The following is a 21,341-nucleotide window of genomic DNA, read 5'->3' as shown; positions in this document are numbered from 1 at the left end:
TTATTTCACTTTAACTGCTTTTTTCAGGACTGAGGATCTAGCCCTCTGCCTTCTTTTGTGCCCCTGGCTACTGTGTGTGGTCACCATTCTCTACCCGCCTGAAATTACGTTAAAGGCCACAAATGCCAGACAGCAGCTCGAGTGCTGTACTGTGTGTGACTCTCATCGGTGCCTCTGGAAGGGAAAATGTGGTTTTGATTTTTTTAAATGTACTTTTAATATTTAATTCCAAAGTTGTATCTAGTGAAATTCATAATTCTTGATGCCTTTGGAACATATAACTGCTTTCCAGAAGACAGTTTTTAAAAAGGAATTTGATTTGTCAGGTGAGGAATGGATAATTCCAAATGGTTATGCTTATTCTGTTCATTTTAATTTTACAAATAACATGGACCAAAAATACAATAATATCTTTTCAAATGCCGGTTTAGACAACTTTAGGCAAGTAATTCTTTTTTTTCTTTTTTTTTAATTTTTTTTTATAGCTATTTTTATTTATTTATTTATTTTTGGCTGTGCTGGGTCTTCGGTTCGTGCGAGGGCTTTCTCCAGTTGCGGCAAGTGGGGGCCACTCTTCATCGCGGTGCGGGGACCGCTCTTCATCGCGGTGCGCGGGCCTTTCACCATCGCGGCCCCTCCCGCCGCGGGGCACAGGCTCCAGACGCGCAGGCTCAGCAGTTGTGGCTCACGGGCCCAGCTGCTCCGCGGCATGTGGGATCTTCCCAGACCAGGGCTCGAACCCGTGTCCCCTGCATTAGCAGGCAGATTCTCAACCACTGCGCCACCAGGGAAGCCCAAGTAATTCTTAAAATACTTTACTCTTTATATATTTACTTATTATACTGTGGTTCTCTTCTCATGGTTGGAAATCAGGGTGCATAATGTTAGCATATATATTGTGTTGCAGTTAGATCTTGTTTTTACCCAGTTATCTGCCTAATTATAGATTACTGCTAGTATCTTTGGTTACTAATAACATAGATATACTATGAGAAGCTTAGCGTTTTAGAGCAGTGCTGTCCAATAGAAATAGAGGACGTGGGCCGTGTAGGTGATTCAGAATTTTCTATTAGCTGCATTTACAAAAATAAAAGAAACTGAAATTACCTTTAATAGTGTGTCTTCTGTTGTGCAGTTACGGTTTCGTGTGGTCATGTAAGTCGTTAGTGAGATGGTTCAGAGTCTTCTTTTGCACGCCCAGTCTTTGAAGTCGGGTGCACTCTGCACTGAACTACACGTCTCGGTTTGGACGAGCTGCATCCCAGCGCTTAGCAGCCCCTGGGCCCCGTGGCTGCCGCGCCCGACACGCCTCACGTACCTTCACGAGCGAGCGTCTGGAAAGCTCCCTGCGGTTGTTCCTCTCGTGGGCTTTTGGTCAGCGCTCAGGCAGCTCGTCTTTGCATTCTTCTAATGACAGATGCGCTGCCTTGATACGTAGCAGCAAAAAGGTGTGACTTGTGGACTCCGTTTTTATTTCTTAATTAGAAAAGTAGAATTACCATAAAATGAATTTTAACTTTGTGCGTATGTAAATAAAAGAGGAACTTAATAGAGTTTGTTTACTAAGTTTTTTTAAAGTTCAGTCTTACTGGGCTAGTGTGTGCATTATTGTGTAGAAATAAGACATAAGTGGTTTAATATTTCTGGAATTAATAAATTTTGTTTTATTCATTTTTTTATCGTAGTCTATAACGTTTTTATTTTTATTCAGATGAAATGGGGTGGGTGGCAGAGAGCTCTGCAATGTTAAGGAACGATTACGTCTTTCCCACGAGCTGACCTGCTCCCAGTGCAGATGGTAGCGGGCAGGGACCCACACAGCTCCCCAGCTCCCCAGTCACGGGGGCCGTTCCAGCCAGGGCTGCTCTGGCCAGATTGAGACCTTGGATCGCCTCAGCGTCGCTCAAAGATTGCGGTCTTTGGGGTGGAAAGTAACTATCCGTGTCGATTTCAGAGAGAGAGAGAGAGAGAGAGAGAGAGTGTTAGAAATTCCTGAGAGTTCTTTCATCTCCAGGTGGTACATTCATCTTTGATTTTGTCTTTCTAAAATAGCTACCAGTGGAACTGTAATTTATCTGTAGAGCAGTTGCATTTACAGATTTTTATGGCCAGTTTAATAGCCGTGAGCTACCCACGAAGTACAGATAAGATTCAAATAAGGAGAGATGGGAGGGATCCAGCCTGGAAAGAGGGAAGGGCCTCCCCACAGAGACAGGCAGCCTGCAGAAGGGGACACGCTGACAGACGTGCAGGCAGGGCGCTCTGTTAAGTAAGGCGTATTCACTAGGTAAATAGTGCGAGGTCGAGACCACATTTGGAAGATCCAAATGCCAACCAAAGTTTGGATACCTCTTAGAGCAGCGGTCCCCAACCTTTTTGGCACCAGGGACCGGTTTCGTGGCAGACAGTTTTTCCACGGACCGGGGCGGGGGCGGGGGCGGGGGGTGGGATTGGATCGGAGCAGTGGGGGGGTCTGGGGCGGAGGATCCGCTCACCTCCTGCTGTGCGGCCCGGCCGCTGGGGACCCCTGTCTTCGAATATTACTTATGTACCTCCCTACCCCCGAGAGTCTTTTTAAAAGATAATCTTTTTTCATGGTGTTTTGTTGATGACTTTTAATTAAAGTCAGTTTTTATGACCAACCTTCAGTAGAGCTTTTAGATGCTCGTGGTCTTTTGAATTGAGGTCTCTAATAATCACGACCTCTCGTTTCTTCCTTGTGACAAGGAAGCATAAATTGAACTCACTTGGAATTAAAAGGAGCGGCTGTGACTTAGAATTTAGGTAACTTCCCGTCATGCGAGACAGTAATATCCATCAGTTCTTCAGCGCCGTGCCTTCCTCATCACCCACTGCCTGGCAGTGGTGGATCCGAGTGTCACAGTCAGAAATGCTTGAGGTTTCTAACTTTTTACACCAGTAGTTCCGCAGTGCTATCAGTGTTGTGTTGCCAGCTCACAGATAACGGACATATCAGCTGCTTCTTAGCCTGCTAACGTATTCATTCAGTGAGATTCTGGATCTCCCCAGAGAGGGTTTTTAAAATAAGGAGTTGACCCCGTTGTCGTAGCCTGACTGCAGGGCTTTGGGAAGCGGCCCTGGCAGGGAGCTGGGGGAGGAGCCGCCTGTAACCATCTGAGGGAACACAGGAAATCCCACGGGAACATGAGCGAGCAAGAGGTCACATCCTGCCTGGCCTTGGCAAGGTGAGTGGGCTGGCAGGTGGGCCTAGGGATCCGATGATAAAAGGATTTTGGCAGAGCCATTGCATCAGAAAGTCGTTTTGTGTGGTGAGAACAGCATAAGTAAAAGCAAGGACCTGGCAACGGGGTTGCGGGGGCGGGGGATCTGCAGGGCAATCAGGTGGGCGTGGTGTGCTTGAACTTGAACTTGGGCGCCCTGTGCAGGAGGCTTCTGCTCACTGACAGATAGCTGGTGACCTGCTGGGTCAGGAGAGCTTTGTTGGAGGCATGTGCTTCTGGAAGGGGAATTTTCTAAGGCAGGTTGGATAGAGGGGGCCAGCGGGTCAGTCATAAGGAGAGTTTCCTCATTTTGCTAGAATTTTTCTGAAATTTATAATGTAAACTAATGCTTGTTTAAGGATGTGACTTCAATAAAAAAATTTTTTAAATGATGCTATCAAATATCTATTACAGGATCGGTTACTTGAATACTTAAACTTAGATTTATTAAATTTCATATTGCATATAATGCGTAATAAATGATCTATTTAAAAACGTTAGGACTTTGGGTTATTTCAGTGCTACTCGCAGCTCATATGGAGTCTGCTGAATTTAAGCCTGTGTATTAGTTGTCTAAAATACAGAGCGGTTGTGAAGTCCTAGAGCTCGGTGGTTGCCCTCAGGTGTGTGATTACTGGTCTAAATGAAGAGGTTGAAGACGGGAAGGAATAACGTAGTGAAGCTACAGTTTATCGTGGATGTGCTGCCAGGGCATCTTCCTGGGGGGAAAGCTGTGACTGACAGAGGCCCTGACGGATATGCGGCGAAAAGCGCGTTTGCGAGTTCTTGGTTTATCAGGAGGAAGCAGAGCAGTATTTTCATGGTTTTCTTATACATTCTATTTTGTGACTTTAAAAAGATTAAAGTTTTCTTATCACGGTTTGTCTAAATAAATGAGATTTTTTTTCTTTATTAATAATAATCCTTCATACCAGAAATGGGGAGGAGGGCTTGATTTATTGTTTTAAAATATCCAAATATGTATTTGGTATTTTGTTTACATCAGTTACTAAAAATACTGTCTTACGGGTATTACTGCTAGAGATTTCTTTTGTCAAAGGTAGTGGTGATTGACGATCTTATTAAAAGTACAATTTTTATTATCTAAATTACAAGGACAGTATTGCATTCCCAAAAAATAATGCTTGTGAAAATATAGTGTGTCCATTCACACTAAAATCTGGGATTCTGAAGTTTAGAAGCATTGCTTTCACATCAGTCAAATAGAGAGCAGAAGAAAAAAGTAACTATGCTTTTAGAACCTTTCCAAAAAAATCTGGCCTAGTTACAAGGAAATGATCACGCAGCGTTTGCAGAAAAAGATAAAGAGGGATTTTCAGTACCCTGGTCAGAAATATTATTTGACAACCGCAAAGAAAACTCCTCTAGAATATAAGCTCCTTTGGGGGCGGGGACGTGGGGAGGTGTCTGTCTTGTTCATTCACGTACACAGAGAGCTTAGGGCGGTACAGGCAGGCAGTGACCATTTGCGGAATGAACGCAGTTGTTATTCAAACAGCCCAACTAGGTAATTCATCATAGATTACATCAAAGTATAGAATATTATTTGAAGGAGTCATTTAATCAGGTAATAAAGGAGGCGTGCCCACTTCAACAAATGGGGCAGCGGGGCTGCCCTAGAAGTAGTGTCTCCCGGAGCATCTGAGTCTTCAGGTTCCAGGAAACCATACTGGCATAAGGGAAGTCAGGTGAAAGCTGTATTTATTGCTTTTTTGCTAAGTGATAGGCTAAAATTCAGAAAGTTCCCGTTTATTGAGGGATTATATATACATATATGTACACACACACGTGTGTGTGTAGAATGTGTGTGTGAAATTTCAAATGTACCCCAAAAAGTACAGTATTTCCCCAGTATCCCAGTAATTTTGTACGTGAGGCAGAAGGGCCAACTGAGTCCTCGGGGCATGTGGTTGGGTGTCTGGACCGGGCAGGAGACGTGTTAATGAGGCGGGGTGGTGGATGTCGACGTACAGACAGACAGACAGAGAAGGAGAGGGGTCTTGAGGGGAACAGTCGGGAAACCTCAGCCAGAGGGTCAGGAGCTGCTGAGGAGAATTCGGATTTTACTTACCTTGTGTAGAGCTTTTATAAACTCAGCTCCCAGGGAATGTAACCCCAGGAAACCTGGAGTGGAGCTGTTGCGCTGAGGCAGTGTGTATGGTCTTCAGAAGGAGGTCAGCGGTAGGTGCTTCTAGGCTCACAGAACGGCACCTCTGCTGGCTTTCCCCTGAGGCGGGAGCAGGGCGACGACTAGCAGTGCTGGTGGGTCGACTGTCCTCTTTAAACCTGTTCTGGTAACTAAAGGGAAAAATGCGTTTTCAAGTGGAAGTTTGGGAGTTCCAGAGTGTTGTAGAAAATTGGTGTCAGTTAAGTCATTTGTTGAACTGTCTTTATACCTTTCTGTGATACCTTATATTTTTGCTTTTGTGATACAGTATTTCATAAGTACTGAGGTTCGAGCCGAGAAATATGTTCTCAGTTGCAGAATATTGGTAGTGACATCCAAATGACGTTTCATACGTATGAATGCTTCCTTTGGTGGCCCTCATAAATTATCTAAAAGTTTGATGTTATGTTGTAGTTGTAACGTCCAAATAGTACACGGGCGATTCTGTAAGGCAATTGTATCTGTTTCTTACATCCGCCTCACAGAGGTTCCTTGCCCGTCCGTGATGTAACGTGCAATGAAGCTAGCGTGCGCGCGCGTGCTGCGTGGGCTGGTGCTTGTAGCTTCAGGACTTCCTTAGGGTTACAGTGCGTGATCCTTTAACTGCGGCAATGTAGAGTATTTTCTGCATAATTGTCTCTACCTAAGTCCCTCTTCTTGTTTGCCACAAGAAGGTTTTTCTTGTTTTAGATTTTAAACTATATGTGTGGAAAGAATAAGGGTGTAAGGGGAGGTGGGTAAGTTTTGGAATGCAGAAACCCGCTGGTGAGCTGCTTTTCGTATTCAGGCGAGTAGTAGTGCTTTCTGTGAGCGTGGCCCACGTACACCTGTGCTGTCAGGACTCATCTCTGCCTTCAGGACTGAAGGTCGGTCGTGGTCGCCTCACCAGCTGACTGGTAATTGACTGATTTTTCAGGAGTAGTTTTTCCTAATTTGGAAAGACAAAGTAGGTGCATTTCCTGTTAGTTTCTTTATATTTACCGGAGTGTTAATTCTATTAGTATAGTTTTTGCAATTCTAATTTTCATGTAAAAACAAGAGCTAAGACTTTTCTTACAGTCATCTATATGCATGTTTTATTTTTACGTTTCTTACTGTGTATTTTCAGTGCGGTGTTTTCCACCCTGTTTTTGTTTAGGGTGCTGGTCAAGACAAACTTGGAATCTACGTCAAGTCTGTTGTAAAAGGAGGTGCTGCTGATGTGGTGGGTATGACTCTTAGAGCGGCCAGCTCTCAGCGCGCCGTGTGTTTAACAAACGACAGGCGGTGTTTGCAGATGCTTTAGCGTGTGGAAAACCCAAGTCTGAGCGTACTTATCGTTGGCTTCCTCTCCCCTCTCCCCCTGCCGTCCCCCCGCCGCGTCCCGTCCGCATGCCTTCCGGGTGTGTCCAGGATGGGCGGCTGGCTGCAGGTGACCAGCTCCTCAGTGTGGACGGACGCAGTCTGGTAGGACTCTCGCAAGAAAGGTATCGTTTATTTATTTGTTTAAAGCTTCAGAAGAACACTTTTTAGGGATGTTTCATATTAAATTTTGGAATTGGCAGATGAAAAACCATGCTAAAAACTGTGCCCTTCCTCTCTAAGTGTAAAAGTCTTGGTGTACATGAAAATTATGTATTTTAGTCTGAATACATTTGACTCTTAGCACTTGTTGAAATTTCTGGAAATCATCTACTGTTCTTGTTGATAATCAGAGGGAGGGAGTCTGTCAGAACTTGACTCAGGCTGGCGGGTGAGGCCGGCGGGCGTGCTGGCCTCGCTGTGTCCACAGGCTGCCGTGGTGACAGGACAGGTGCCTGAATCACTTCTCTTACAGCTGTGATGCTCTCTTCCCAGGGCAGCAGAACTGATGACAAGGACAAGCTCCGTGGTGACGCTGGAAGTAGCAAAGCAAGGAGCCATTTATCACGGTCTCGCTACCCTGCTCAATCAGCCGTCCCCCATGATGCAGAGAAGTAAGGACTGGGGGGCGGGGGGCGCTGCCGCCTCCATTGACTGCTGCCTGTCGTGGCTCATGCTTACCGATCAGCCGCCGTGTGCCAGGCTTTTCCCAGTCGTGGCCTCTTCTAATACTCTGGAATAGGCCCTGTTGGTCGTTACTACCCCGGCTTTAAAGAAGGACGCGAGGCTGAGCGCGGTGCCCGGGATTACTAGATCATGGGCTGCTGGGGCCAGTCGCGCTACGGTGGTGGTAGTTTATTAGGGCCCCCCCCACAAGAGCCACTGACGACGTGCACACGCCTGGTGACTGCAGGGGACCCCACATGTTCCACATGCCAGCACTCGGGGCACTTGGTCGGTATTAAGTGGAGGAATGACTTTTCATCTTTGACAGACAAACAGACACGGGATGTAAAGCCTTCAAAGAAAGAGTAGATTTCTCTCCCGAAGGAATGTTTACACGTGTGTGTATGAATAGTTGTTTCAGTCTTGCATGCTCTGAGATAGGGCATGATTGTTATGTAGAGAGTTCACTTTAACTAAAAAGCTCAGTTTTTGAATAAATAATTTGTTGGTGGGAGCCATGGTTTTGTAGGTACATCGAAAACCTCAGAATAAAATCAATATAAATGTGGGGCTTTGTAAAGAATTAGTTGAGAAACCAGGGGAAAACCATTATGATTCCCATTGTCTGTTAAATCACCACATACTTTGCATGTCCTTGGCTGGCTGTGTGCATCCCCAGAGCCGGTGCCCTGGGCGAGCCCAGAGCCCGTGCCTCATAGTGACTGCAGCCGAAGCACTGAGAGCCTGGACCAGGCAAACACAAGGCCTTCACACGGCACTGTGTTTTTGCTTTTTTCATGACATGATACTTAACATCTTGGTTGTCTAATGTCTTAGTTTATAGTCATTTGAAAGAAGCAAACTAGATGATGAGTTTAGGACCAACGAGGGAAACTGTTGGAATAAATAATAGGTCAGGGCCGTCGAGCGAGAGGACAGGAAAGCTAAAAAGTAAGGAGTGAGTAATCACGGCAGTGACAGCGGTTCACGATGAGGACAACAGCCCTGAGTGATGAAAGGAATTAATGCACATTTTAAAAAGTGAGGGAAGTGTATTTATGTTGCAGCCAAAGAAGTCACTTTAACAGTAATCCTGTTACCTAAAGCAGGTAAGCTTGTGAGAAAATGAGCTTTGAAAGAGTAGTTTTTCTCATCAGTGACCCTTAAATGTTGCTTTCTTTGAAAACTTCCTAGAGATTCTTTAGAAAGATTTTACTTTTATATAAAAGTCACCTCATTTCTTCTGGTAAAAACAGATTCTTACTTGTGGAATTTTAAGTATTTGTAGATTCACCTTTCCTTTAAAACTAAACGGTGTTTAAGATAAGATCTTGAACAAAGGAACAGATCTTGAAGGTGTTTTGATTTCAGTTTCAGATCGTCGTGGATCAGGTAAACCCCGACCAAAGAGTGAAGGTTTTGAGCTCTATAATAATTCAGCTCAAAACGGGTCCCCGGAGAGCCCTCAGATGCCTTGGGCAGAATACAGTGAACCAAAGAAATTGCCCGGCGACGACAGGCTGATGAAGAACAGGGCTGATCACCGCTCCAGCCCCAACGTCGCAAGTAAGAGGAGCCTCGCGGCCCTTCTCCTGTCGAGGCACGCACCCCCCGTCCGCCTGCCCACCCCCCGACATGTGCCTGCTCTCAGCCAGAGGGAGGAGGGTGCCCCGGGTTTGCTGCGCATTAAAAGAACATTATTACCTGCGTAGATTAGCTAACTGGGATGTGTTTTTCATGAAAGATGCTACAGCTAAGGTTCTAACGGGAGATAAAAACTAGCCCGGGAACTTTGATTCCTGGATGCTCCGGGCAGGTACACTGATGAGGAGGAGCGCAGGTTGGTGGATGCCCCGCGGGGCAGCCGGCGGTCTTTGTGGTGTTAAAGGGTTGTCAGCAGGAAGCAGCAGCGGTAGGAGACGTGCCCCAGATACCAGGTTCGCACATACAGCTTCGTGGCTCCGGGCTCTTGATGATTCAAGAGGCGGGAGTGGGCGAGGTGAGCCCTCACCTCCACGCGCTTGTTTCTGTGTCCGTGCTCAACACCTCGCTGGCGGCGTGAACGTGCCTGGCGCGAGGTTACTGCCCGTAAAGAGCTCTCGCGATGTTAACGTCGGGCTTGTTTGTTTAATATTAGCTTTCTTTCCTGTTTTCCACCAACAGAGGAGCCCCCTAGTCCCGGCGGGAAAGGCGCCTATGCCTCTGGGACAGCGGCCAAGATAACGTCCGTCTCCACTGGAAACCTCTGCGCTGAGGTCTGAGACGTGAGCACACAGATGCTCCGACAGCAGACCCTTGGGTCCCCCAGGGGCCTGAGTTATCTAGGGAAATGTTCTCATTGTCTCTGGTTCCTGAGTGTTCGGGTTTTGAATTTTTAATATAATGGGTAAATGAGCTTTAAATTAGTAAGTCGGGGCAAAATAAAATGTTTTTTAATTATTCTCAGTACAGGATCGAACACTTTAAATTTTTAACACCGTTTTTAAAATACGTGGATCCTACTTTAAAAGAGGTCATTGGAAATTAGGTCAGTCTGTGGTACAGACTGCGGAAAGCTCAGCTTCCTTCCCTCTCCCCATCTGCAGGAGCTGACCCCTCCGCCCCGACCCGAGGCCTACCCCATCCCGACGCAGACCTACACCAGGGAGTACTTCACCTTCCCGGCCTCCAAGTCCCAGGACCGCACGGCTCCGCCTCAGGACCAGTGGCCCCGTTACGAGGAGAAGCCCCACGTGCACACGGACAGCAGCCACTCCAGTACCGCAGCCCAGGTGAGGGGGGGGCTCCCGGCGCGTCCTGGGCCCTCAAGGGGACCAGCCTGCGGGAGGGCGGAGGGGCTTCCGAGGCACAGGTGACACGTTCTGTGGCGCTGCACTGCTCCTGTTCCTGCTTCTCTCATGGGTTTTGGGGTCACCTGAGGAGAAGCGGGCATAGGAGAGAATATTGAGCGTGAAAGGCGGTTCTCTGCTCTCTTACTGAGGCTTAACTAGGGTCTGTAGGCGAGGCTCACTGATCCTGGAGTGAGCGGGGGGTGGGGGGGGGAAGCAGGAGGCGACCCCGGCACTCGGCGCGCATCGGCGGCTGGTCCAAGCCCCGGGAAAGCTGAGACGGCCGTGGTTCCGCCCGTGAAGCTGAAGCTGGGGCGGGACGCTCACCTAGACCGTAATTACGTGAGCTGGGTTCTGAGCTGAGCCCGGAGGGTAAGAGGCCCGAGGAGGGTCGTCTCTGCAGGGGCGGGCAGCGTGAGCGAGGCGGGGAGGAGCCCCGTCTGACGGCCCCGGGCACGAGTCGCCTGGCGTGTTCTGTTCACCCTTAGGCAGACCTCCTTCCTTGCGTGGAGGCACGGGGGGTTGGACAGCGCCAGGGACCTGCGTGCCTACGGCCTGTGCGTGCTGTTTGCCTCTGCCTCACAGCGTGGGTAATAAGCACCGGAGGAGGGCCAGGGAGTTGAAGGGTCACTTGCGTGGATGTTGAAATGACCGAGAATTTGACAGGACTTACCGGGGGTGGGGGGGTGAGTGGGCACCAGCAGTGAAGTGAAGTCTTCGAGGAAAGCGAAGGATGACTCAGTTATCACTGGACTCCGAGGGTTAGCAGGCGTGTAGTCTGGACGCACGAAGTGCAAAGCTTTGTGCTCGAGAAGCGCCTTCCACGCGTAGCCGGCAGTCTAGTCGTGCTTCTACGTGGGCTGTAGGTCGTGCGCCCAGTCGTCAGAAGGCTGTGCTTCTGCGCACACAACAGCAAAGCTGGAGAAAATGTTGGAAGTAAATGTTCCATTTTTCTATCAGGCTGCTGGTTTTTCAAGTGACATATTTCATTTTTTTTGTTCTTGGTGTGCCTTTTGAGAAGAGGGAAATAGTTTATTTTCCAGATTTGTGTCTTCAGTTTCTACTCATTAGGGCTGGAAAAAAAACTGTTTGGCTGGGACATCGTAGCAGATCATTTTCTGTCACATCACGCTACTTTCAGACATGCCTCTTCCACGCGCAAGACTAGCCTCGGAGGCAGGCGTACTCACTCTGTCTCGTACACGTGCAGCGGGTGTGTCCCGCAGATTACCCCGCCGCCTTTCTGAGACTCGGGTACAGGCTCGTTCCTCCTCGCCGCGCCCCGCTCTGTCTACGTGCTCCTGGGCCCGCGGTCAGCTGGCGGGACTCAGAAAGTCGCGGATGGATCCCGTGGCTAGGATTTGATACTTAGTCTGAATGCTAATTAGAATTGTACTGCAGAGAAGTAGTTCTTGTCGCTCTTCACGACACCGGACTGAGCACATTCCTCTGCTCAACGTCAGCCCCGTGTCTGGCACCGCAGTGCAGACGCCCGTGAGGCCCCAGAACGAGGACGGTGCCGGACGTGAAGAGCCCGAGCCTCCGTGCATTTCGCAGTTTGGCCATGGATGCGGAGCGGACGCGCCGCTTTCCCTTTTCCCCTTTAGCTTTGTAACAGATACAGACGTCCTCTGGGAAAGCGCTGTCGCGGGAGTGGCGCTGGCTGCGGGCAGCCTCAGCCCGTCCTGTACGCTCACCGCACACTTTCCCTAACGCTCCTTTCTTCCTGAGCTGAACTGTTTACTTTCAGTGACTTCTGACGGTGGCTGAAACATAACGGTTTCCCGTTTTCGTTTTCCAGCGTGTGACCCGGTCCCAGGAGGAACTCCGGGAGGATGTCGGGTGCCACCTGGAGCGGCAGAGGGTGGGGGCGGCGATGGAGCGCAGGTCTGACGGCGGCGACGCGTGGCTCAACCAGGGCTCCTCGCTGGGCTCCAGCACGTCCAGCCAGGAGCACCTGGGCCCCCCGTCCAAGGCGGGCACCCCCGCGTCCACGCTCACCAAGAGCGGCCCTGGGCGCTGGAAGACCCCAGCCGCCTCGACGCCGGTGCGGACCGAGCCGCCCCCCGGGCACTACGGCGCCGGCGACGGGGACGGAGTCCCCTTGGACTCGCCCCTCGCGCCCCTCGCGCCCCCCCCCAGCGGCGCCCAGGCGGCCGCCGAGCGGAAGAAGCGGGAGGAGCAGCAGCGCTGGTACGAGAAGGAAAAGGCGCGGCTGGAGGAGGAGCGCGAGCGCCGGCGGCGGGAGCAGGAGCGCAGGCTGGGCCAGCTGCGGGCGCAGGCGCCGCCCCCCGGGCCCCCGCCCCCCGGGCCGCCCTCGCCCGCCGCCCCGCCCGCGCCCGCCCGCGCCCCGGACACCGTCATCCGGGAGCTGCAGCCCCAGCAGCAGCCGCGCACCATCGAGCGCCGGGACCTGCAGTACATCACGGTCAGCAGGGAGGAGCTGGCCTCGGGGGACAGCCTGTCGCCCGACCCCTGGAAGCGGGACGCGCGGGAGAAGCTGGAGAAGCAGCAGCAGCTGCACATCGTGGACCTGCTGAGCCGCGAGATCCAGGAGCTGCAGGGCAAGGCCGAGCGCTCGGCCGAGGAGAGCGACCGCCTGCGCAAGCTCATGCTGGAGTGGCAGTTCCAGAAGCGGCTGCAGGAGTCCAAGCAGAAGGACGAGGACGACGAGGAGGAGGAGGACGACGACGTGGACACCGTGCTGCTCATGCAGCGCCTGGAGGCCGAGCGCAGAGCGCGGGTAACGGGCCGGGCGGGCGGCGGGCGGGCACGCGGGCGCGGGCTCCCGGCCTCCGCGGGGCGTGGGCGTGGCCGGAGCTGCTGTCCTGCGGCGCGGGGCCCGATGCTCTGGGCACGCGCGCTGGAGAGGCGCTGGTTCTGCGCTGTGGAGCGCCCCCTGGCTGCGGCCGGCTGGCTGGCGCGTGGGTGGGGAAGACGCGTTAATAACCCGTGATCACCGTGATCAGGGGTTGGCAACGTGTCTTTCACCGGCCGCAGAGTAAACGTCTCTCAGGCTCTGGGGGCCGGACCGGCTGTTCACTGCCCCGCTCTGCCGCCGTCGTCGGCACACGGAGGCAGGCGTGCTGTGCCCTGAGGCTTCATGCCGGGACGGGCGGCCCCTGGTCTCCGTGGCCCGTGCTCCCCGGGGGTAGCAGAGGGGCGGTTCACAGCTGCAGGGTCAGGTCCGACGTCACGGCCCACATAGACGGAGGCTCTGAGTGTTATTAAAGTGCTAAGCAATTCTATTTCAGTGGTAGCTTAAAGAGAGTGAGAACTTAGGATTTTATTCATGGTTCTCCATGTTATAAAAATAACTTCTATTCCTTTTGTGTCAAGTCAGAGAAGAAAATTTAAATTTATATTAGTTTAACGCAGTCGTTTGTTAAAATGCCACGTCTGAGATTCTCTGTTACCCTGTGTATCAGGAGAGTTGTCGACAGAGAAGCACTTACTGGTATTTGCAGCGAGTGCTAGGGACCATTTTACGTTAATGCACTTTAGTGATTTTTTTTTTTTTTCCAGATATAATGCAGTATTCTGAGGAAAGACAGCAAAGGGCATGTCCTTTTTGTCTTTCGGATTTTGTTTCTAATTCCACTTCTGATGCCATCTGTACTGGAGACTTCAACCAAGGGTCTCCTGTCCCATCAGACCCTTGAATCTTTCCAGCTCAGGATGAAATTCAATCCTAGACCCTCGGCAGTGAGTGCCTTGAGCCGGCACTGTGATGCCTTTTCACTTTGCTCTGTGAATTATTTTCCTGGAATGTCACTGCACACACTTTTTGTTAGCTACGTGTTCTCAAGCAGACGTATATGTAACTTGGTCCAAAATTCAGCTGGAATCCCTCTGAGGAAACTTAAGTTTCTTAAGTGAAGGTCTAAATGGTAAACATTACATTGTTTTATTAGTATTTTCCAAGTCATCAGTAGTAAACGTCCTCAACAACTGTGTTTACCACCAATACTGTTTTCTTTGAAAGAGCAACTGTTTGATGAAGAACTGATTACTTTCAGCATAAGGATCCTTTGAACTATTTCCACCTTCTGGTCAGCACTCTGGCCCGTCTGTAGGTGGTTAGCTGTGTGCCCGTCACGGCCGCCACCCCTGCTCCACCCGGGTCCTAGTGGACGCGCTGCAGGTGGGCTCCGCGAGAGGCTGCTGTGGCCGTGGCCCTGGGGCTCTGTCCCCACAATGTGAGGCAAGAAGGCTTACCTCTGCCGCAGCCTTAGCTCTGAATCTAAAGCTGATGTTCGTGGTAAATAAGTGGACGTCATTAATATTTACTGTTGAGGGAAAAGTTAGAAACCACGTTACAATATTTCTATAATTATTCTTTTCTCTGAAGGCTAAAATTTTATTGAATGTCTGTCAGTTTTTCCAAATGATTAAAACACTGAGTATTTCAAAGCCTCTTAGTATGAATTACGATATTTTACGATAGCTTAAAGTATCTGTGTGTTTATCATTACTTATTTTAAGATTAATATCTTAGTCTCCAAATAAGAGAGCTAAGGAAAATTTTACTCTTTTTAGTTTCTGTGTGTCTTAATAATAAAGCTCAAGGATTTAATACCATGTGGGCATTTTTCTATTTCTGAATACTGGAAATTGGTCTGTAGTTTCCTTACTTTTCTCACTGGGTTGTCCTTCAAACACAGATGAAGCATCAGAACCACAGATACGCTGGTGGCGGATACAGATCTAAACTGAACCTTTTTTTCACACTTCATCTTTCTTTTTTTTTTCCTTCTCTGTTACCTGCAGCAGACTGCTATGCCAGCAATCTCTGTTCTAGATTTGGTATGTTCTTGTTTCTTTCCCTTGGGTACTTTTTTCCTGTCTTGATTTCCTTTTTTTCCTTTTAGTGGTGGTGGTTTTATGTTTTCAGTAGATCTGGTTCTCAGGGGTGTCCTAGATCAGGATCTGTAGTTCCCTGAGTCTAGAAGCATGCCTTTGAATGTGTTTAGATTTAGTTATTCTTTGCTTTTCTCTGTTACTTTTTAAGTGTTACTTACTGTTTGTTTATGGTTTTGACCTTTACTCAGTTTTAGTCATAGAATTTGTACTCTGTATTCTTAACGTACTCATAAATACATGGGCAAATGAGAAATTTTGCAGTGAGTAATCTATTTTTTTCTTGTTACATTAGAAATACATTTTAAGTATTCATTATTAGAAGCTCAGTTCAACTGGTATTGACATTGTTTGCCAATTAAGATGTAACTGTCTAGGGTGTAACTGTCTATTGGTAGAGAAAGAGGAATTTCCAGTAAACATTTATTCTGTGTTTTCTTCAGTAACACCACATGATTTTAGTTTAGTTTATCGGCCATACCAGTTCATTACCAAAAAATACTTGAGGTCGCATTCTGCTGTAACTGTAATGTGTTTTATGTCCATATTGGGGAAATTGAGTTGGTCATTTAGTGCCCCTCATGCTCGAGGACGGTACCTCTGTCATCTGCCAGACACTCATGCTCTGGTGTATTGATACTGATTTTAAGTCAACATTTATTGTTAGTCAGCTTTTAAATGATATAAGGCCAGTATCTGACAATACTTTAAAAAAAATCTCTGAATCCAGGTTTGACTCTAATGGCCTTTTCACCAAATAACATCCCTCCTTTTTTTGTTTTGTTTTGTTTATTCAATTTAAATAGCATGTTTCCAAAGGGAAACCTCTCTTGAAAACATCTCCTCTCCTTGATGACTGAGAAGCCTATTTTCTGGGCTTTGCGTTTTTCTCCGCATGAGACGGAGATAAGAAGTATCTGCTTCTTTCCCCGCCTCTCTGTGTGTTAAGGTGTCCGTATGGTAGGGGGTGGGGGACACCAGTCAGTCCCACTCGTCTCCTCAGGTACCAGGTCCTTGTCACACGTGTGCAGGCCAGGCGGCCTGGGGCCTCAGCTTTGAGATGCGCCTACTGCGGCCCCAAGAGAATCCTGTGTCGGGGCAGGGCGGGGGCGGGGGGTGGGGAGCGTGGTGGTGACAGGTGAGTGACAATACCCAAGGGTAAAGGGTGCACTAAGATTTTTATTTCAAAGGCGTACTTCGAGGTTTTTCTTCCTTTAAAAGATAATTATTTCGAGTGCTTATGCTGACTGGCAGCACCATGTTTCCGAGCGTTTCTTAGCCTGAGTCCCCAGTAGAGGTTGAGCTCTTGCCTTGTCCCGGGGGCTGTTAGGCACCGGGCCCCCCGGGGACGATGGGGACCGGGTGCAGGCGTGTGCCCACTTGTGTAGGGCCCTGCCCGTGCGGCCTGTAAGGCCTTTCCCTAGGCTTTGACGCGTGGGATAAATGGGAGCTTCAGAGAGGTGGCGAGGCTGCCCTGGCGGCTCTGGTCCCCGGCCCCTGAGTGCCCGTCGCCCCGCGCGGGCCCGGGGCCGCCCTCGCCTGCACTCACCTACCTCCTCCCCGACCCGAGCTGCCCCTGCGGCCTCCCCACTGTGCCCGGCTCTCCCAGTCGCCCGGTCTGGGGAGCCTGCGGTTGCCATGGATTCCCAGCTTCCTCGGACCCTGACCACCTGCGGAGTGGCTCGCTCGCTCGGGCCGTGCTCCCTTTGCAGGCTCTCCTGCACGTGGCCGCCGCCGCCCGGCAGGTCGCAGAAGCCCCGCGACCCTGCAGCGGCCCCCTGCCCCTCGAGAAGCGCCCCGGGTCTCCCGGCCCGCAGGACGCCTCCCGGGCCCACCCGCCGCCCCCGGCGCTGCGGCCGCGCCTGCTGACCCTGCTGACCTCTGAGGGGCGGCCGGTCCTGCCCCCTGCAGACAGGAGGGGAGCTCAGCCTTCGCTGCTCTAGGCGGCTGGGTGGCCGCTTCTGTGGCCCTCTCGTCCTTCGTGACCACCTGCGATGTGCGCAGACGAGTAGGGCAGGCCTAGTACCGGATATCGTGTAGACTGAGAGTCGAGATCGCGACCAGAATATTCTGGGTTCATATTTAGTATTCTTTGTGCTTCACGAAAATGTCTGCTGCTCATAAAACGGTTACTGCGAACCGTCTTTCAAGGAGACGCTTCCGAGACCAGCGGTCTCTCAGCTGGCCCATCGCAGCTTCGTCTGCTGCCAATTGAGTGGTTCATCTTCCGACTCAGATGACCCGACAGCTCACGGGAAGAATCCCTCCCCCTTGGGTAGGGCAGGGAGGGGGTGTTTTCAGAGACGCTGTGGGCTGCCTTCCTGTTTGGCCTTCGTGTAGAAACTGGCCATGGCCTTCCGGAGCATCCCAGGCATGGAAGCAGTTGAATTAGAGGCTTTGTAGCAACTTCAAGCAAGAATCAGTAGGAACCCTAGCGGAGAGTGGTACCTGCGGAGGGGCCTGTCTCAGAAGGCAGCAGAGTGTTCTCGGCCTGTTCAGATGGGAGACCTGCCCAGGATGTTGAGGCTGGAGGGTAGACACAGCCCACCTTCGGGAAGCGTCAGTTCTATTCAAGGAGGAGAAATAAGTTCATACTCAAACCAGCATGTGTGCGTTTGGGAGTAGAACACGAAGTTCCTGTTGTGTGAGGGGAGAACAGTTGCCCTAGGCGAACTTCAGATGTCTGCTCTGGGCTGCTGTGAGCCGCACTTCTTACCTGTCTCTGCCGCTGGAGTAGGCCAGCACCTGTAGGTCTTCCCTTAGAACTCTGGACAGAATCATGTTCCTTCAGTTACAAAGAAGGGGACGCCTGCAGCCGGGGAAGGGAGCCCCGCTGACTGAGGGCCGAGAGCTGGTGTCGTCCAGTGGCAGCCCTTCCCGTTTGCTGACGGGGAGGGAGGGCCCTCCCTCCAGAGGGAAATTCCTCCCCGAGACGCGGCAGGAAGCTTCCAGTGCTAGGACAGGACGCCAGAGTCCTGTCCTAATAAGTGGCCTATCAGGGGGCCTCTTTATCTGGGGCCTTAAAGTTTTTTTAGGGTGAGTATTTTTAACGGGTGGCAGCATAAGCAAAAAAGGCCTGCAGAGAGAAAGGGTAACGTGCTTAACCGACCTGTAGTTGCTTTTCAGAGAAAATGTCAAGAAGTAAAGGATGTTTGGGCCCCGTTTTGTATTCAGATATTTCAACATGAAATTAAAGATACAAGTTTACCGTATTTTTGTGGTACAAAAGTATAAAATGTAAACACACAGCTCTCAACATACTATCTTTTTAACTATTTTTTTCGGACTGCCTCAGTATCGCAAGGCCTTGGGTCAGGCTTGCGTGCTGCTTTCAGAATCCCAGCCTAGTTCTTGGTTGGAGTAGCTTCAGTCTGGGCTGTATTGACTCACTCTATAAGAATGATTACGATGTCTATTCAGGTCCAGTTTCCCCAAGTAGAGCTTCCTACGAGACTGTTTTGATAGCATGCGACTTTTCATTCCTTTAATGTGAAGCAGCGAGCTTGTCTGCTTCTCATGTAACCTCACAGCGTTCGTGCCCTGTCAGTCACCGGCGCTCAGAACCATTAACTTCCCGACTTAAGTTGAAGTGCCCTTTAACTGTTGTGAGACGTAACTGTACACCTCAGTGTACCACCGGGGGGTCTCTTATGTGGGGAAAAGTGAGAGGTTCTCTTTTCTCTCTCTCTCTTTTTTTTTTTTTTTTTTTGAGTAAAGCGGCATATTTTTGAAAAACAAAACAGTCTGTGTTTTGAAAATGAAAATACATGAAACAGCTTACCCAGGAGTGGAAAGAAACTGCCTTAGTTCTAACAGCACTGGTTCATTTGCTACTTTAAAATAGAAACCAGTGAAACTGAGCACAAGCGGAAGGCTCCTTGTTTACCACCGTCAGGCTTTGAAGAGAAAATGCCTGTTTATAGATTTATAAGATAGAGTTCTGTACCTTTAATTATGAGAATTGAAATTGTTCTGATTTCTTAAAATTATACTCTTATTTAACTTAAAAGAACTAATTCAGTGTACACTGCTTTTCTTGCTCAGAACTTGTTTTTAATTAGGTCTAGAAAGTACTGATATAACATAATGAAATTAGTTTTTGCTTTATTGGGTAACAAACACCTCTGTTGCATTCATGCAATTTTACATTCTTCCATAAATTACTTTTCTGTAGATGTTTAATGTGATCAGTTGCTGTTTTATTTTGTTATTTTTATTTGGGTGCTGTTTCCCATAATTTGTGCTGATGACTCTAAAATTCGTGGTGAGTCCTTTCCTCTGCATTTCCACGCAGCAGGGCACTTCTGACTGCTTCCGTGCTTCTTTGCTTCTTAATCATTAGCATCTACTCCTGCTACAAAACTTCCAAAACCTAATAATTATCCTAGCATCCCTCTGGGCTTATACCTAGAGTATACTAAAGAGGCAGTTAAATTAATTTGTCTCCTTGAGAAGGGCATTTTAATTTTTTTCTGAGATGTTTTATTTTTGTTCGCTGACATGAAAAAGCGTGATGATACAAGTTACTTTCCCACCAGATACAGTTTTTGTTCCACAGAAACCAAGCAAGAGTCAAGTTGTTCAGTTTTTGTTTTGGTTTTTGTTTAGGAAAAAAAATACACTCCAACAGTTCAGATCCAGAAGTTAACATTTTCTGGTTTTGCTATGAATAATCTATAGAATAACTAGTGATTATATAGATGCTGAAGTACACCTTGAGTGATTTTATGTCAGGGATTCCTGCAGTGGTTAGAGGTTGAACTAGATGGCCTCAGTGCTATTTTAATTTAAATTTTTGAGTCACCTCTTGTGCCACGCTTGCCCAGGTTTGGAACAGAGAAGAAGTAAATGGAGAATGTGAGCTTTTCCAAGTCGCCATTACCTTAGGCTGTAACTACAAAAGTAGCTGTAGCCTACGGACATGGCAAAAAGAGAGTCTTACTCTGTTCTCTGCTAGTCAAATGCGCTTTTAATTCACGGCTCCCTAAGGCGTTTTCGACCTGTATTTTACAGAGAAATGTGACCAGGAGGGTACAGGAGCTGAAAGCCGAGTAGAATATGTCTTTAGGTGTTTGAAGGTGTCCTTAAGTATTTGAATGGTATGAAGGACAGATATTAAATTTGTTTTGTATTATTTCAGAAAGGCAGAACCTGAAGGACAAAAAATAGACAGCGATGAGGTGATGAATTTTAGAACAGCAGGAAAGCTTTTGGACTAGGAGTTACCAGAAAATGGAGTACACTGTCCTGGGAGGCAGGCTGTAGGCCCCAGACGCTGAAGGTGCTCGAACAGAATGGACAGTTACTTGGCAGACATGTAGCAGGACAGAGTTCCAGTGAGGTTCCTCCCAAATTTCAGCTTCACATTCTGTGAATCAGACTTTGGGGTATCCCTGAACTGGGAAGGAATTCTTGGAGTCTGGGGTGGGACCCAGAGGGAACGGATGGCAAAGGGCCAGGACGGACGGGAGGAAAGCTAGAAGCCTTGTCCCTAAGGCGAGGCAGGCCGCTTGCCCGCTGGAGCTTCTGCCGCCACGTGAGCCTCACCCCACCGCATCCAGAGGCTAGTGTTCACCTGCCACGGGCCACGAGAGTGGGGAGTCTTTCTTGACCTTCACAGTGGAAACTAAACTGGGGCGAAGGACGGGGGTGACCGAGTGTGTTTCACGGCTCCATGCGCTGGAGTCCGTCTCTGCCTCCACGTGAGCTGCCGAAGCTGAGTCTATTCTAGTGAAGGAACTGTGCTTGTTTCACGTGTGACCGTCCAGGATAAAGCCCTCCCGCTTTGAGCCGCAGTTGATGCAAGCGTAGTTCTGGAGCGGTGGGGACAGAGTCGTTAGGCGGCGGGCTCTGGTGTCCGCCGTGACCTCCGCCTGGTGTCTGTCCTCAGCTGTGCGTGTGCTCGTGTCGTGTGCGCGTCCTGTGTCTGGCGCTGGGACGCTCCGGGCGCAGACTGAGGGGCCCTGTCCTTAGTTGCAGGACGAGGAGCGGCGGCGGCAGCAGCAGCTGGAGGAGATGCGGACCCGCGAGGCTGAGCAGCGGGCCCGGCAGGAGGAGCACGAGCGGGGCCGGCGCGAGGCCGAAGAAAAGGTCCTGGTGCCCTGAGGGCTGGGGCTGCGCGCGGCGGAGGGGCGGGGCCCGGGGCGCGCGGGTTGGGGGGGGGGGCGCTCCTGATGCTGCAGCCCCGCCGGCCAGCCCCGCCCCCTCCCTGTCCTC

General features: G+C 49.7%; 1 protein-coding gene and 1 long non-coding RNA gene across 14 annotated transcripts in view; one reads left to right on the top strand and one right to left on the bottom strand.

The window, feature by feature from the left end:
• Window positions 1–21,341, top strand: part of AFDN (afadin, adherens junction formation factor) — a 134,390-nt gene that overhangs the window by 103,399 nt on the left and 9,650 nt on the right. For 7 of the 13 annotated variants that reach the window (XM_082405781.1, XM_082405779.1, XM_082405784.1 and 4 more), the window contains 9 exons: window positions 6,569–6,634; window positions 6,823–6,896; window positions 7,267–7,385; window positions 8,809–9,003; window positions 9,601–9,692; window positions 10,023–10,208; window positions 12,067–13,008; window positions 15,036–15,071; window positions 21,099–21,215. In XM_082405781.1, the coding sequence (XP_082261907.1) occupies window positions 6,569–6,634; window positions 6,823–6,896; window positions 7,267–7,385; window positions 8,809–9,003; window positions 9,601–9,692; window positions 10,023–10,208; window positions 12,067–13,008; window positions 15,036–15,071; window positions 21,099–21,215 (1,827 nt within the window). The remainder of the gene's footprint in view (window positions 1–6,568; window positions 6,635–6,822; window positions 6,897–7,266; window positions 7,386–8,808; window positions 9,004–9,600; window positions 9,693–10,022; window positions 10,209–12,066; window positions 13,009–15,035; window positions 15,072–21,098; window positions 21,216–21,341) is intronic. The other 6 variants (XM_082405778.1, XM_082405786.1, XM_082405776.1 and 3 more) reach the window with 2 other exon arrangements.
• Window positions 450–6,547, bottom strand: LOC309635041. The gene is made up of 2 exons (XR_014248597.1): window positions 2,748–6,547; window positions 450–1,935 (listed from the first exon to the last, which is right to left on the bottom strand). It is a non-coding gene; the product is annotated as an uncharacterized lncRNA (long non-coding RNA).

Source organism: Balaenoptera borealis, assembly GCF_965194805.1.
Source record: "Balaenoptera borealis genome assembly, chromosome: 9".
Classification (NCBI taxonomy): domain Eukaryota; kingdom Metazoa; phylum Chordata; class Mammalia; order Artiodactyla; family Balaenopteridae; genus Balaenoptera; species Balaenoptera borealis.
The sequence above is the reverse complement of the archived record's forward strand: the minus strand, read 5'-3'. Positions and strand labels throughout refer to the sequence as shown.